Source organism: Macaca mulatta, chromosome 1 (assembly GCF_049350105.2).
Source record: "Macaca mulatta isolate MMU2019108-1 chromosome 1, T2T-MMU8v2.0, whole genome shotgun sequence".
NCBI classification, from domain to species: Eukaryota; Metazoa; Chordata; class Mammalia; order Primates; family Cercopithecidae; genus Macaca; species Macaca mulatta.
Window position 1 is genome coordinate 172,368,594 of NC_133406.1, and position 17,039 is coordinate 172,385,632.

The following is a 17,039-nucleotide window of genomic DNA, read 5'->3' on the forward strand; positions in this document are numbered from 1 at the left end:
GTAGCCAATTGCTCCTCAACTGCAAACCTGTCTGGCATGTTACTGTACTGAAGACTATAGACAACTGTAATGCAAGAGTAAGTACTCTGTGTATCTAAACATATCTATAGAAAACGTATTGCAAGAATATGGTCTTATAACCTTATAGGACTATTGTCACATACATGGTATGTTGTTGTTGACTGAAACATCCTTAGCGACACATGATTGTATATCCTCAGAACTGTTAAGAACTATTAGATGTGAAGAGATGGAGTTTTGTATGCATAAAGTTTGGTGCTTGTCCTTGACAAGTGTCTGTTCCACTTGGAGACTAGAAATGAATGCCTCTATTAAGTGTAACCTGCATGACATCTTCTATAAGGGCAATGAAAATTCAGGAACAGAGTAGAGGAGGAGAGAAGACTGGGAAAAATAGTCTCTTGGCATGAAGAGGGTGTGTAAGGATGGGAGGGACAAGAAACCAGGTGTGTGGGTGGTGGTGGTAGAAACTGCGCGTATGGGGAGCAAGGTGGGGTATTTACCAAACCAAGGGTCTATTGAGTAAGGTGAGTTGTATTGACAAAGTGGCCAGTTTATGAAACATGGAAAACCAGAAATTTAGACTTGATAGAGCAGGAAATCTCTATCAGGAGTCCCGCCCCTCTTTTTAGGGAAGTTAAGTATAACTATAAATATATGATTTCTCACAAAGAGACAACAAACATTGCAACTTAATATGTGTACCCTCTAAACCAACTAAGATCTCTTTAGACTTTTGAAATACAAACTGTGGGCTTGCTTTCACATTCACTTATTCATTCCACCAAAGATTATGGGGCACCTACTAGAGCTAGCATTTTGTTAGGCACCATGGGGGGTACAAAGAACAAAAAAAAACTTGGTCCCTATTCCCCAGGAGTTTACAGCTCAGTGGTGGAGACAAACGCGTACACAAATCCTTACAATAGGAAGTAAAAATGTAAACACAGGATTGTAGGGACTCAGTTCCCAGAGATACTGCATGGAGGTGGTGTGGAAAATTAGATTTTTTTTTTAGACTAATTGGTTTTGGATCAGGTTTAAAATTGATGGAGTAGAACATGTTCTCTTTAAGGCAATCACCAGGGTTAAGGCTGTGGAAGCACAGGCGCTGGAGTAACGAACAGTGGTCTGATTTGGCTGGAGCGCCAGGTTCCTCAAGGGGCGCCGTGGGGAATTTAGCTGGTTCTGTGTCCAATAACGAGGCTGGGAACCTGGTAGAAAGAATTCGAGCTGAGACTTTATTCCGCATCTCTGTGTTTTGACTTAGGCATCTATTGGGCCCTTTTAAAAAAATTCTCCTCCTCTTTCCCAAAGAGAGTTCTAGCAGTTGGGGGTGGGGTGGGGACCGTTTCCTCAAGTCAACGCGTAAGTTAAAGGTCTGCAAGGCGGTCCACCGGTGATTTAAATCTCGCACTTCGGAAACCAGAAAAGGAAACCTGTGAGAAGCTGGGCAGGGGGAACTCGCTTAACATCAACAGCAACCCCCAAATGGCACCAGTCCCTGGAGGGACAGGTTGCAGGCCAGGCTCGGGAGCCGGGCGCCAGCACCCGCCAGAGCTCTGAGCCCCGAACTGGTGGGAAAGGGGTAGAGGAAGAGAGGGAGGGAGGGAGGGAGGAAGCGCGAGAGGGAGGGAGGAAGAAAGGGAGGGAGGCGGCGTCATGTGATCCGCTTCCCTGCTCCTTTAAGCGTCCACAGGCGGCGGAGCGGCCACAATCACAGCTCCGGGCATTGGGGGAGCCCGAGCCGGCTGCGCCGGGGGAATCCGTGCGGGCGCCTTCCGTCCCGGTCCCTTCCTCGCCGCGCTCCAGCACCTCTGAAGTTTTGCAGCGCCCAGAAAGGAGGCGAGGGAGGACGGAGTGTGTGAGAGGAGGGAGCAAAAAGCTCACCCTAAAACATTTATTTCAAGGAGAAAAGAAAAAGGGGGGGCGCAAAAATGGCTGGGGCAATTATAGAAAACATGAGCACCAAGAAGCTGTGCATTGTTGGTGGGATTCTGCTTGTGTTCCAAATCATCGCCTTTCTGGTGGGAGGCTTGATTGGTAAGTGCGGAGAGCTGCAAACTTTTCCCCCTTTCTGTCTTTTCGGGCCCCTTCCCTCTTTGCCTCTTGGGCTACTTGTTACAGTATCACTGCCTTGCTTCTATGATCTAATTAGTCCGGCTATTGTGCTTAAGAAAGCAGAGCTCCATGGGGCTCCGTGGGGCACAATCCAGTCTAGTGGCTAAGAGAAAAGGAGGGGAAAAAGTTTTGGCCTAGTTTCAGTATCCACTTGAAAGGCAGGAGGGGGGCGGCGGGGGTGGGAATCTTAAGCATGGCGACGGATCGCGCGAGGAAGCGCTGGGTTACAAAGTTGATTGCTCGCCGCCCCCCCTGCTTTTTCCCGCGTTCCCCCCCTTTTCCTCTCCGGTCCCTTCCAATCAGCTCCGGGAGGGCAACGTAATCGACTTTATTAGGAACAACAGAAGAGTCGGGGAACTGCGCCCGGCGCAAATCCGGAGCTCTGTTACAAGGCTGAGATACTTGCATGGTTGTAAATGCATTTGGTCGTCTTTGCTAGGCGCTGAGGGTTTGCATTTTGGGGTCCCGACCTTCGCGCCCTGCTTTCCCGCCGCACTCCACCCCACGCTCTGCCGTGTACAGGTCCGAATTGTGGGCCGGGCGGTTGGATAGGATGGGGTGGAGTGGGAGGGAGTCCTCGACCAACGCTGCGGGAAGTTGGAGAGGTCGGAGGGGAAAAGCGTATCCGAAAGCTGTTGCTTTTGGCCTCTTGCCCACTCGCGAATATCCCTTCCCCCACTTCTTAGAGCCCCGAGAGCCGGTGACTGTGGATCCCCCGTCCTCCCTTGGCGCTTAGGAGAGCGCCCCCCGCTCCCACCACAGCCCCCCGCAGGTGACAGCTCCCCGGTCCCCCGGCGACAGCGCCGGCTCCGGGAGACCTCCCCTGGCGTGCACCTCCCGGACCTCTCTGAGTCAAACAGGCTTCCGGGTGAAGAAAACCGCCTCACGCACCGTCCGCTCTGAAAACCTCCCTTCCCCTCGCTGTCTCCCCATCTCCATCCATCCTCCCGCCTCTCTGCACACTCGCGCCCCCCGCGCCCCCTCAAGATTTGGGACATCCCGGCACGAACTTCAATGCCAACTTTGCAGCGTGCGCGGACGGGAGGGCCGGTTTCCTTACTTCACGGCTTTGTTAAACTTTGCGGAGTGGAGAGTCCACGGAGGGGCTTTCTCCGCGCGTGCATTTGCGGGCGCCCACGCGATGTGGGGTGCGGGGGAAACGCCCGGGGGCGCGGGCAGCGTCGCTGCCAGAGCTGCACAGGCTTGGGCACCTGAGTCGTGTGCGTGGCGTTTTGTCTCCAGACTTGGGTTTGATGGGAACAAATTATAGGGAGTTTGGTACTATAAATCACGGTAACATCCAAGCCAGTTGTCTTAAACAAAGGAGAGTGGGTGAAGCTTCATCAATGAGAGAAATACCTAAAGGAGACAGTGCTCTTTTCTCTGTGTGCATTTATCCACAAAGCAGAAAGGGGTTCAGAGTTTTCAAACAATCTCATATCCCCAGTGTGGGCCAAACAGCTTCGTATTTTTCTTTCTGGAACCCTACCCTCAACACACACACACACACACACACACACACACACACACACACACACACACGTTGGCTTTTGTGTTAAGAGCTCCTGTTTGGCTATATGCAATCTCGTTTCCCGTATTGGATTTTTCGAGGCTCTTAATACCTTCTCTGCTGGGAGCTGAAGGCAGCCTTCCCTGTGCCCTCACAGTGATTATGCAGCGGTTACAATTACACCTCTTGTCTCCCTTGATGAGCAGTTGCAGTTAGATGCCATTGGATCTTGTGTGATTTCAGTGGCAGACCATAATTAAAATTTCTTGCACCTTGTGCTTTCAGAATTAAATTGGCCTATTATCCCTGTCTGACCTTCATCCTCTTTGAGGTTTTTGCACAAGCAGCAAACCATTACACATAGTTTCCTGGTGTTTGTTGGTGTGTTTCTTTTTCTTTTTCTAGGCTGATCTCCTAGCTTTGCAGAGCCCATTATCCATGATGTAGGCTTCCTAGGGCACTTCTGGAACTAGTAGGATTTCTGGGATCCTACCACCAAGGAGAAGCCCTAAGGGCACTCGTGAGTGGCTGGTGGACATTGCAGTGACTATAGGGTCAGAACACTTGTCTGTTCCGAATAGGGTTTGTCTGGAGTAAGTGGTGCCAAAGATTGTTTTTCCTGAAGAATTTGGTTAATGACAACAACCCGTGGCAGGTGCTAACTGTAACTGGATTCCCCTCAATTAATAAACTGCTTTATTCCAATTTCTTTGAAAAATATCTATGTATAACACTTCTTGGAGGAAACTGTGTAAGTTTACTGCTTACCTCCTCTCAGTTGCAAAGGCTGTGTCTCCAGTTCAGATCAGAGTTAGCCCATGTTGAACAGTGACTTAGCCTTTCCTCTTTCACTTAAAGAGTAACTGTTTTTGCTCTTAAACAAATCTAAAAATTTGGGTGGGACCCAAATATGAGAAAGAAATATCAACAAAATGTAAGTGAAAAATTTTCCCACCAAACTTCCCTAAGCTGGAAAACAGAGGAAACTAAGGAAAGAATAGCAACAAAGTGGGCAAGCGGAAACAGTAGTTGAAGGAACAGTTTGTAGGCTGGAAAGTCAAGGTAAGGTTCAGAAACCTCCTCTGCTCTCTCCAGTGAGAAGAGAACTCCTCCGCTGCTCATTGTTACTGCTACTTAAGAAGTCAGTTGTCCTGGGTGTGAAATGTCTCTCCAATGTATCTGCAGTAGGCCAAGTGAGAAAAAGGAATTCCCCTTTGAACTGGCCAGAATATATTTTTCTTTTTGATCACTCTTTGCTGATAAAAGTAAACTTAGGAAGAGCAACTTAGGAAGAGGAGAATATAAATGGCAAAGCTCTTGTTTGTAAGGGTGTAAGGACCACATACACCACACACACAAATATACAGCACAAAAACAACCACCCCACCAAACAACAATGACAATCCATGAACCCCAAAAGTGACCAGGCAAGGGAGTTAACTAGCAGGCTTCAGGCTCCTCATTGGTAGATGAAGGAGTTTAAGGTCCCTTTCAGTTCTAAAATTGTGTAACTCTTTCAGTACTTAGAGAATTGTACATGACATTTAAACTGTTGTTTGGTTATAGCCTTCTAGATTTGATGGAGAAAATTTAAACATTCACTATAAAAGCAAATAGCCCCCAGGGTTTGACTTTGGTTTAGCCAGCTTAAATATTCTCCTATTTCAATGTCCTTCTTACCAAAGAAAACCACATTTTTTTGCTTGCTTTTTTTTTTTTTTTGGCACCAGCGTCTATAAGCTAAACCTTTAATGGGATTTTGCAAAAAGGCTCTGAAAGCAATATCTTACATAGTAGAGCTTGGGGTATTTATAAATTCACTGATTTATATCATGCTTTTGTAAAAACTTTGAACCACTATGAAACCATATATCTGATACATCTAGTATTCTAAATACATCTAAATACATTCTAAATATTTAGAAATTATTTAAAAATGCTAGAGTGCCTGAAGGAAAAGATAAATATTTTTAAAAATATAACTTTATCCTCCTTAAAAATAAGCCTGCAGAAAACTTAAAAATCATTTTCCTTTGATTTCATGTTTGGTGAATTTAACTCCTGAAAAGGCAGTTTTGGGGGTGGTGGAAGCAGGGAGGGAAAGGAGACCATGTAGCCTGAAAAGAGAGTGCAGACTGAAAATCATGAACTTGAATCCCATTATGTGCAATTTGCTCAGCCTCAAATTAGTCATGTCTCAGGAATATAATGGTTGAAAAAGCAGGTCACTGTTCTCAGCTCTTCTAAAACTGCTAAGAATATGAAGATCAGAACTGGATTAATAGAAAATTGTTGCACTGTTTTCAGCAAACCCTTAAATGAGAGTATTCCAAACATAAAGTATCAACAAATCACCAATTATTATTTCTTTAGAAAAGATCATTATTTCTTCCAAAAGGTAACTTATGTGAGTGGCCTTTTTAAATTTTTAATGCTGAGGATGTAATGTGTACTGTATAAGATATAACACACACACACATATGTAATCAATTTTCTCAATATTTTGCATGGATTATCTACTTCTTTCAATGGTGTAGCCCACAGGATTGTGCTGGTATTGTTTGAGTGGAGGCAATTGGTCTTTACTGTGACCCATTTATGGGAGCTTTTGTTTCTGCTGCTGTTTATTTGGAAGTTGCAGAATTTTAAGAAATTAAATTACAGTTATGCCGAGTATATGTGTTTGTGCCCCAGTTTATTAGATTTTAAGCTTGTTACATTTATTTTAATTTACCTTAATGATGCAATAGCTGTAATCCTTCAGTATTTGGGTATCTGGTGAGAATCTTGATAAGTATTAATTGGGTTTTGGTTGATGTTAAGCCATATTTTTCTATATTTGATTCTGATTTTTATTTTGTAAAATGTCATTGTTTTCGTCTTTGTTAACTGCTAGAAGTATCTAATGTGGTTTGTATGAGTACTGTGCAACCTTACAAATTAATCTTTTTTAAAAGAGCATGAATTTTTTTAGTAACTGAAATTACAACATTTGCCTTAAAAAAAAAAAAAACTGAACTATTTGGTTCTTGCAGTGTAATCATCCTCGTGCTAACAATCTCTAATTGCTCTTTTTTTTTTTTTTTTTTTTTTTTTTTTTTTTTTTTATGAGACAGAGTCTCGTTCTGTCAGCCAGGCTGGAGTGCAGTGGCTCACTGCAACCTCCACCTCCCAGGTTCAAGTGATTCTCCTGCTTCAGCCTCCTGATAGCTGGGATTACAGGTGCCTGCCACCACGCCCAACTAATTTTTGTATTTTTATTAGAGACGGGGTTTCACCAGATTGGCCAGGCTGGCCTCAAACTCCTGGCCTCAGGAGATCCACCCGCCTCGGCCTCCCAAAGTGCTGGGATTACAGGCACTAGACGTCCGGTTCTAACTGCTCTTTCATCTGATTGTTCTTTCAGTATAGCCTGTCTAGACTTCTATTCGAACTTTCCCTTTTCCTGTTATAGTGAGAAACATTTCCTTGAGCTAATAGTGTTATGTGTGGCTTTGTGAGGTTTTCAGGTTCCCTGCCTGAAACCCAGATCGAGACTTAAGGCCTTTCCTTCCTACATGACATTTTACAATAATTTGACCTTAAAATTTTTAAATCCATACAAATTGCAGAAAGATTTCTTACCTTATATTCCTCATAAAGGTGTTTCTATGGAGATTTAGAATTTAGAATTTGTTGAAATTATATAAAGGTCCTTAGTTTAAAGCTCCTGTGTGCTACTTGCCTGATTTGCAAAATATCTATCAGGGTGTGCTGTGTGCTTAGGATGGGGCTACATGCCGACACGGGTTTAATAAAGAGGAGACGTGGAGTTTGAGTAAACTAGGGGAGCTGTGGGTAGAAAAGAGCCCCTCTTCATCTAAGTTTACAAAAAGATTGCCTAGGATGTAGTTTTCTAGCATCAAGATAATTTTCACGTATTTATTGGGAATTTGAGAATGTATGAAATTAGAACCCTACTAATTATACCATCAACTAATTATATTAATATTTCATCTTGAACTAGATATATTAATAAAATGATAAAATGTTTAACATGTACGGAATGTGCAATATGTGCCAAAACCTGTCTAATTTCATCTGTATAAAACCTTGGCAAATTGGTATTTTTGTACCCATTTTACATGTAAGGGAACTGAGGTGCAGAAAGATCTAGTAAAATTGCACAAGATTACCTAGCTACTCGTGGTCAAAGCTGGGATCGAACTCCAGTCAATCAGACGTCAGAGCCTAGATTATCAACTTTAGGTGATCTTCCCACTTTCCCCAAAACCTTGACTTTTAGACCTGAATAAAAATATGAATGCAGGGAAACATGAGACTAGCACTAAAACTGATTTCTCATTTTTTATAATCAGGTAACATCAAAAGGAAGAAAATATTAAATGTGATGATAAATGAAATGGAGTCCAGCTGTACAGACCCAAACAGTGCCTTGCCAAGGCTGAGGGAGGACATGTCTTGAGAAGTTTGACTATGCCAGCCCAACCAATTCCATTCAAGTTCTAACCAGTCCCCATAATTGTATGAATCATCCAATTGCCTAAAGCAGCCAAGTTTGTTAACCATCAAATGTTTGAGATTCTGCTACTTGTAAGAAGATTACTCAATTTTATTTTCTCTAGTTGGTGATTTTAACATATATGTAGTTACACAGTAAGTCTGGACTTTTTCAAAGGAGAGGAAAGAAAGAATCAGTGAAGGTTGGAGAGGTTTTTAGAGGGTGTGTGTTGGCAGTGATGGTGGAGGAATTGAGAAAAGAGCCTCTTTCTGAAAGTTGAAACTTCTTTTCCCCTACGGAGAATTTTTGTTTATATGCACACCCATGCATAATAATGAGGGCATTTTAAACCAGAGACTCCTACAAACAGCCACCCTGACAGCGGGAATAGGTACATTTTGTTCTTTGGAAAATATGCTAATAGAGTTCTCTCTTCAAAGATTTGCAGCCCTTGATTTTGATAGAGACCCTGAGAGGTAATGGGACACAGGGAGCATCAAGACATGAAATGATCACGACTATTTCATTTAGGTCTTACATTTTCTCTGAAGGATTGTGACGGTGGCCTAATAAATGTGCCAGCTCTGCACAGTTCTAGAGAAAGTGCCCGCATGGGGATGTGGGAAGGAGAGGAGGAAAGTGGAGAGGAGGAGCTTGAGACATGCCAATTCTCAAACTTAATGATCTCCAACTTTAGTGTTTTCTAACTTTTCTTTTGGTAAAAAGATGAATCTAAAAGGATTGCTAAATTAAAACAATGATGTATAATTTATAATGTAAAAATACTAAATTTCTATAGCCTCTTACTACCACCTCTTCCCCCTGCCCCCCACATTCTACCCCTGACTAAATCTTGTAGGGGAGCAAAATCTTGTGGGGGACTATGGAAAGCATTTCACATGTAAAGATTCACTTAATGATCATATCATCCCAAAGAAGCAAATACTTCACTTTGTTCAATTTTCACATGAATCTGAGGCTCATTTAAGAACCTTTTCTGAGGTTGCAGAGATAGTAAATGAGAGGGCTAAGACTCAAGCCCACAGTCCTTGATTGAATCCTAAGCCATATTCTTAAGCTTAATGCCACTTTCCTCCCATTGTCCTTTCCATTTCTATGGGAAACAAAGGGGTGAGTGTGGTGAAACTGATTCTACACAGATTGAGCAGAAGATGAAAGCTCAAACCCCCACTACCTTTTCTTTTTGCTTCCACCCCTTCCCCAAACTCACATCACTGCACGGTTACTGATCATTGGCCTATTACTTCCTAAACAAGGGATCCCCAACTCCTAAACCTACACCAGCCATTGTAAATATTGACCAGTGTTTCTGGGCCATGCTAGGGAGGACTGAACCTAAGAAAATTACATGCCAACACTCCCCAAAGGAAATTGTTGCATACAGCAGAAGATGGCTGAGAGTTGTAATGGGAAATTTTTTTGAGATACTGGGCCCTCTGAATGCCCCCTGGATTTAGCATGCACAGTAGGTCCTGAAGGTAGCCGTTGAAGAAATGGGAGTGTAATGAGGATGTGGAATAGGAAGATGGGGGTAGAATATAGACTCAAGAAAAGAAAATGAAGGGCTATGGAAATATATGAGACTATCTTTTCAAGGACACAGCTTGTGCCTGGATTTCCAAAACCTGCTTCCAGTGCCACCCAATCCTCCAAAACTGAGCTAACATTTCTATCTGCTATGCCTATTTAAATCCTGGGCCTTCAAGTTTAATTTTCTGCTCCCCCTTTCTCCTTAGTACTCCATTCTCATAATATAATCTGGCCAAGGGGTGTTCTTTCTTTGCTGGCCCACAGGAATTACAGGGTCTTCTTAAACATCTGGTTAATTCCCTGGGTTAACTCAGAGGTTTTATCCACAGATACACATTTCCAAGAAAGCAGAGGTAATTGAAAGAAAAGGCCAAGTTATTACATTTGTTTTGGCAAGACATTATGATTTTCCTTTAGAAAGAAGATAATAAGTCTGTAAATGGTTGATTCAGTTTTTCTTCAGACCTAGTTTAATAAGGCCAGGCTCATGAAAGTTGGTTGGAGGCCAGTTAACTGCTGCCTTAGTCCTGGCTGACCCCCTCCCAAAGAGAGAGCTTCTGGTCTCAAAGCAGCGTCATGTAGTGGAGAGAAACTTGGCTACGACTCTGCATACAACCTGTGGCCTCAGTGATCCCAAAAAAGTCATAAAATCTCATTGACTCTCTCTCTCAACTGTGATGTGAAACAGAGCCCTCCTTCCTCATGGGGATTGCTACAAGCATTAAATATCACTAGAATCTACTATCTTGAGGACTTGGCACTTGTTGGAGTGTCTCATTGAGCCAGGCCCATCAGAGATGTGATTTCCAAAGGACTTTGCACTGAAACCATTTGCTTAATCCCAAATCCATCTCTCCTACTTTTCTTTGTCCCTCTCTGTTCTTAGATCTGGGAAAACGTACACATGACACTGTTTATTATCCATTCTTTTCCTTCTTTGAGTCACTACCGTTTTGCCCAACACCTACAGATTTGTAGATGGGAATGACCCAAAACCTTACTTGGTTTGGGTTTGAAAGTTCAAGGAGGTCATCCTGCTTTCTAACATTAGTTCCTGTGCTATAACCAAGTATTTCATTATGAACCTCCCCAAATGATAAATATTAATGTTATTGCAGAAAATAAATAAGAACACAAGCCCAAACTTCTAAAGCATGCACATTTTACTCCCAAGAGAATCTCTCATGCTTTTACTCAATCTATTACTTCTGCTTTATATACAATGTTAATGAAGCTTGATTATGCCATTTTGTAAGTCTATACTTCTGAGTTGGGATGATTTGCCAACCCTCACTGGCAGCACAGACTTGTAGAACTACGGTAACATGAGGACAGGAAGAGACAAGAAATCGATTAAAAGTCTCTATTCAGAATAAGAATGCCTGGGATTCAGGGGTCTCTGGGATATCAGGCAAGTCATTTCACACATCAGTGGTATCTCCACCCCTGCCCACCCCCTCCCCCCGCACCTTGGCAGCATCAGTACATTCTAGGCCAATATGATACTTGATCCTACCCCAAAGCTGTGTGATTTTGTCACTGTCCATGAGTGCGGCTACTTGGATCCATTGTACCCATACACTTTGGTGGTGTTTGGCCTGAATAGAAGCTGAAGAGCTTGTCGGTATTAAATCATAAGGATGAAAGGGCCTTTGAGACTATCTTGTTCTACCTTAATTTAGAAGGAATTTGAGTCCCAGGAAAGGGACGCCATTCAGTTCATGCAGTTAGAGGCAGAGCCATAGCCACGGCTTGGATGCAGTTTCTAATGCTACTCAGTGCCCCAAAGATACATGTCCTTCAGAGTTTCAGTGTGAAGATCATCTGATTTCTGTCTAAGGCTATCATAGAGTTAATGTGCAGTACATTCCCAACTGGTGCTTCTTATAGCTCGATTGATTTTTCTGTTACTTAAAAATAAAATAGCAATAACTTTGTCATCTCCCCCTTCCCTTTGTATCCTTAATATACTTAGCCAATCCCTTATGGAACAACAGAATTATATGGAATGTTATGCTATGCTATGTGGATTTTAAAGAACACTACAGAATTAAAAAAAACAAACTAAATTCCTTCCTTGCTTGCTGAGGGCGTGGTACATTCCCTTCCTCCTGCTTGGGGAAATGTAAATTTAAAACTCTTTAAAAAACACACACCAAAACCACGCAGTATAGTCATTACTTATCCAATCCAAAGCGCAGTCCTTGTGTCTAGTTTTAAGACTTTATCAGTCTGAGGCTTCCTTGACTAAAAAAATCTATGACTAATTCTTGTGCTTTCGGAGGATGTTTGTGACACGCATAATTCCAAAGTTATAGTGAGCTTGGGGTCAAGTCACATAGCGTTGTATATTTTGGTCGGATTTACATACAAAAGCAGCAACAAAATTCCTCATTCTTCGTCTCTGCCATTTCTTCACTTTGAAGGTAATTGCAAGCAGAAAATTCACATTGCCAAAATAAGGCTTATAATGTTGTGGGCCCCTCTTTGGTGACTAACAAAGTGCAATTCGAGTGGTGCAAGTATTATACTGTAAATTCTTCCTCCTCTGTCTTTTCGTTTGTTTGAAACTGAGCAGAGTCACGAAGCACTGTTTTTCTGCACCATCTGATTTAGCTGAAATGAATCTTGACTTTTAAGTCTCTGTTTAACAAGCTTGCCTTCAGGTGATCACCATTAAAAAAGTTACATTCCATGCTTTTGGAATTCCAGCCTTCTTTCGAGGCAGAGCAGCCCTTTTTGAGGTTCTATTTCTTTTACTCAGTTCTCATATATTTTATCTGCTCTTATTTAGGTTGTAATTTGCCCTGGAGCAGAATGCCTCAGACGTGGAAAACACGTAGAAAAGACATTCCTTTCTTTTTTCTGTTCTGTTGAGCTAGTTCTGGCTTGTGTGAACCGGGCTTCTACTTTAGCCCCTGTGTGTCTGGGCTAAGTGAAGTCGTAGATAAGAGTTTTACTGAGGCTTTGAAAAGACTGCACATTGGGCCTTGCTGTCACTTATAGAACATCTCAGAAAGGTTTTGCTTCTTGAGGATCATATGAGGATGTGGGTGGGGTGGGGCTTGGCTGTGACAGGCAACTGTGGGACCTCAGCTATCTTTTTATTCATGCCTCCCCCTGAATTTCAGAATTTGCAGGTCCATGAGTATGCCAGTATTAAATCCCTGGCACTATTCTTTGAACATGCCCAAACAGGACAGAGCTTTGCTCTATGAGAATGTGGTAGTTCTGGGTAATAGTTGATGAAAGAGAAAAAAAAAACAAGACAATTTGTAAATGCTCAAGATTTTTAAACTGAAAGGGCACTAAGTTCATCTTTTAATTAGCATTTGTTTCTCTTTTTACAGATATCAGAAGAATTCCTCCAGTACCTTCCTTCCCTCCCCCACCCACTTCTTGAAAAAGAGAAAGTTTAGGAGATCGATGAGCAGTTATGCTTGGGATTTTAACAAAGTCAGGATTAATGTATCTATGAGACCGTAATATTTCGGTGATAAAACTTTGACTAATTACTTAAAGCAGCTCTGTAAAGGAAAGGCATTAACTCTTCCCACTGGACAGAACTGTTACTTTTGTAATTTTGAAATTTTTGAAATTTTAGTAATTTTGAAAGTTGCCTCTTGATGTGGGCTTCTTACAGGATTCTTGAGAAATAGTCACTCTATAAAAATAACAGTGTTGGCTCGAGGTTTTCCATATGACAGTTCGTGTTAAATGAGAAGCTTAATCCTTAAGAAACTTGATCCCTCCATTCAAAGTGATTGGATTTCTATAATAACTGATGGAATGTGCTTTTATGGTTGATCAATGGCAGTGATCTGATTTATCTCTTTGTTATCAAACTTGCTTTGTGACCTAGACTAACCATTGAAATTCTGTGAGCCTCAATTTCCCTCAACCAAAAACCTCTGAGTCACAGGGGGTTGTGGGATTTAAATGAGAGAACATGAGTTCTCTCATTGGGAGCCTGCACATAGGTGTTAGATCAATTAATATATGTGAGCCATTTCTCTGAAGTAGAGGTTGCCTATAATTAACTTTTCAAGTCTATTTGTTTGTTTATTCTGGAGTCAACCTGTGTCTTGTAAGGTCAATGGCAGGTTATTTCTGCCTCTTAATGGATTGGATAAAATTAGAAACCCAGCCACCCTGCTTGATAGCCTTTCCTTTTAGGCAAGATCTATGCTAGCCAATAGTCCAAGAAGCAGGTCATTCATATATTCGGTAAGTTAGAGTGATTAACTTGGGTTGTTTTTCTGTTTTTAACCAACATTTTATTTGAATCTAAATGTTTGTCTTTTAAAATTCTGGGCCAGTATTCATGGCTCTTTAGAGCATAGATAAGCCCAGGTAGCATGACTTTTAAATGGATATTACTCATTTTGTGGAAGAGATCTATTCCCTCTTTGCTTGCTGCAAAGTGAATCCCAGTTGTACTTTTGTTTTACATTATAAAATTGGAGTCATCGTCCACTGGGAAATTTTTTTGCTTCTAGATATAACGTAAATGACAAAGACTTTTTAAAGTCAAACTTTGAGGAAAAATGATTTTTAAAAATAAAATATTAATCACTTCTGAAACATTAGCTAGAATTATAGTGCTGTTTTATAAGAAATTTTAAACAAAAAATAATGATTAAAATATAACCTCTGTCAAACTGTAAGCTGTATGAGAATGAGGATGGTCTAATATACTCACCTTTATTGTTGTTACTACAGATCAATGCAATGTAGGTACCCAATAATATCTGTTGAAGAGATGAATAGATGAATGCCTTGCATTTTGGACCTATTGTGGAGGTAACTAAAATGCTTCTACTTTAAGGCTTTGAGGCCTGCCCTAAGTTTTATAACATTATATTCCAGGCTATTATTATTTAAATGAGGGGAGGGTTTTTATTATTCACTTGAACATAAAAGATTGTGTTACCTTTATAATATACATGCTTACATCTCTAACGTGGTACAATTTTGGAGTTGGAAAGAGACCCTTTTCTATTATATTGTAGAAACTAAGGCCCAAGGAAGACATAGTGAGAAATAAGATTTGAACTGAGCTTTCTGACCACTAGTGGAAAGTTTCATTACCTATGCCTACTGTTATGTTGATTGTTATTACATCTGTGCTATATATTTTGGTCCCCACTTGGCCATAAGGGCAGAGAGTTGACTGTGGCTGGTTATCTATACTAGCGGATTGAAGTTTAGTGGGAAGAAGGGAACACACAGAAGTACATATATTTCCAAATTTTGAATATCCAAATGGAACTGCAGAATTGTAATGAGAATTTTGAGATTTACTGTCTTTAAGAAGTAAATGTGTTTCTTCTGTTCCATGAAGGCTATTTTGAAGGGGCTTCTTTTAGAAGATTCACATAGTTTGCTTAATTTTCTATAAACTTTTAAAGATGAAAAACAAATCTTTGAAAGTTATGCTTCTAAGTATTTTGTAGATTTATTTACGGTTGTACTTAGAGACCAATAATGAATTTATGATGTCAGCTTTTATAAATGCCCTTGACAGGAAAATATAATTTATTCAAGTAACTACCTCTGCATTCCACCGTATTCAGCTTATAGATCTGGTGAGTGGGAATGAATTCATTCTCACATTCCTTCAGGATTCCTCCAGGTTCCTGCACACAAGCTGTGCCAAATGTCTTCCTGCAGGCAAAGAGGAACCCAGGCCTGTGACTAGCAAGTAGAGCCAGGCAGAGGTGCCAGGCGGGAGCAGGGATTAAAGGAGCATATGTAAGCGGAAAGGGAAGGAAGCAAGTATGACAAGGCCTCACAACAGTGCCTGGCAAAGAGTACACACCTAGAATGTGATAGGCATTATTTTATTATTAATCTTATTCTTTTGATCCAGAAATGAGTTCTTAGAGGTAAATCACCCACCCAGGGTCCTCTGGAGGCTGGCACAAAAGGTCTTTGCCTGCTGTGAACCTGGTTGTACTGGTTCAGAGAAATGTAGATGATGCCGGTTCCAGACTTGGATGTACAATTTCTTGTTTGAATTTAAAAGCCCGTGACTGGAAGTAGGTGTTTTTGTCCCCCCTTAATATCTATTTATATTTTTGAACAAGAGTAAAATGATGTTAAAGGAATTAAAAACAAAGAAAAAGAAAAAAAATGCACCATTTCGATACAACCATTCTATGTTAATATTTTATTCTTTCCCCTTCTGTGATGGAATATTTCCAATTTTCTATAAAAGAAATGTATAAGCCTACTTAGCAGAGGCTCAGAAGTTTATTGTGTATGCTGCTTCTACCAGTTGGGTGTTTACTTTGGAAATTCAGCAGTCAGTTCCTCTTCTCTTCCTTCAATACTCTTCTCTGATACTTAACTCAAGATTGTGGTTGAGCCATTGAACCATGGGAAATTCATTTTCAAAATCTGCTTAATTGCTGTGAGACTTTTAATTTGTTCTGGATGATGGTGCTAATGTCTGGGAACTGGGACTGAAGCCCTCCAAAGTTGTTAATTTAATCAACCGCTGTGCCCTTGCCATGCCTAATGAAGCGGGGGGCAGGGGGGTACCAGACCTCTCTCACAAAGGGGCTGGGTTCCTCCTGACCACCTTGTCAAAGATAAATAAGAGGGGCCCCACGGTTAGGTTGAACACTTGGGGCAAATTACCAGAGTGTCAGCCCACGTTAACCAAAGCCCAGGGTTATGCTTCCCAAAATAATTACTGAGTAGGTTTCATGTAGGACCCCTGAGTTTTAAGGCATGGGTTTTTTGTGCGTGTGTTCACACCTGCTAATCTGCAGAATTCTTTAGTCAGTTTGGGGTTCTGTTATGGCTTTGTCCATAATCTGTAACATCATAAACATCACCCCCAGACTATTGATGTTCCCGTTAACCACTGAAGTTTTCCATGGCGAGACTGGTGAAAGCTTGCTCTGTCCTCATGATAAATTAGCTTGTTTATTCCTCTTCTGCTTATTTCTATCCTGCTGTTGGTTAGTGTAATGAAGCAGAAGTCCATTGTATGTGTTCATTGGGTAGCGATCCTCTGGCACCAAAGGGGGTAATTGAGTAGAAAGGCGGAATGCTGTTGGTGCATGGGAGAAGTTAACACCACATGAGGTCACCAGGCTTCAAGCTTTAATCAATGTGGACACAATGCAATTGAGATTGTGAAAAGGGTTTGTTTATAGTGTGAGAGTAAGGGTCAGTAGTTAATTTGAAATGCTGTAGGTGTGTTTTCCTTGAACCAAGAAGGTACAGAGCATGTGTCATAGAGGACTGTAAATATCCTCAAGGGAGGGATGTAAGTGGGGTGGTGATTTAAAAAGAAGGGCATTTAAGAACTTCAGTGTACTT

The 17,039-nt window shown here is 41.5% G+C and overlaps 1 protein-coding gene across 4 annotated transcripts in view; it reads left to right on the top strand.

Annotated features, from left to right (window-relative positions):
• The first annotated feature begins 1,217 nt into the window (after positions 1-1,217).
• The window catches only part of WLS (Wnt ligand secretion mediator), a 135,956-nt gene continuing 120,134 nt past the window's right edge, over positions 1,218-17,039 (top strand). For 2 of the 4 annotated variants that reach the window (XM_028832614.2, XM_077988404.1), the window contains exon 1: positions 1,218-1,598. Coding sequence is in view for 2 of the 4 variants with exons in the window: in XM_015142045.3 (XP_014997531.1) it covers positions 1,959-2,064 (106 nt within the window). In the remaining 2 variants the exon portion in view is untranslated. Of the gene's footprint in view, positions 1,599-1,734; positions 2,065-17,039 lie in introns of those variants that run through there. The other 2 variants (XM_015142045.3, XM_015142050.3) reach the window with 1 other exon arrangement.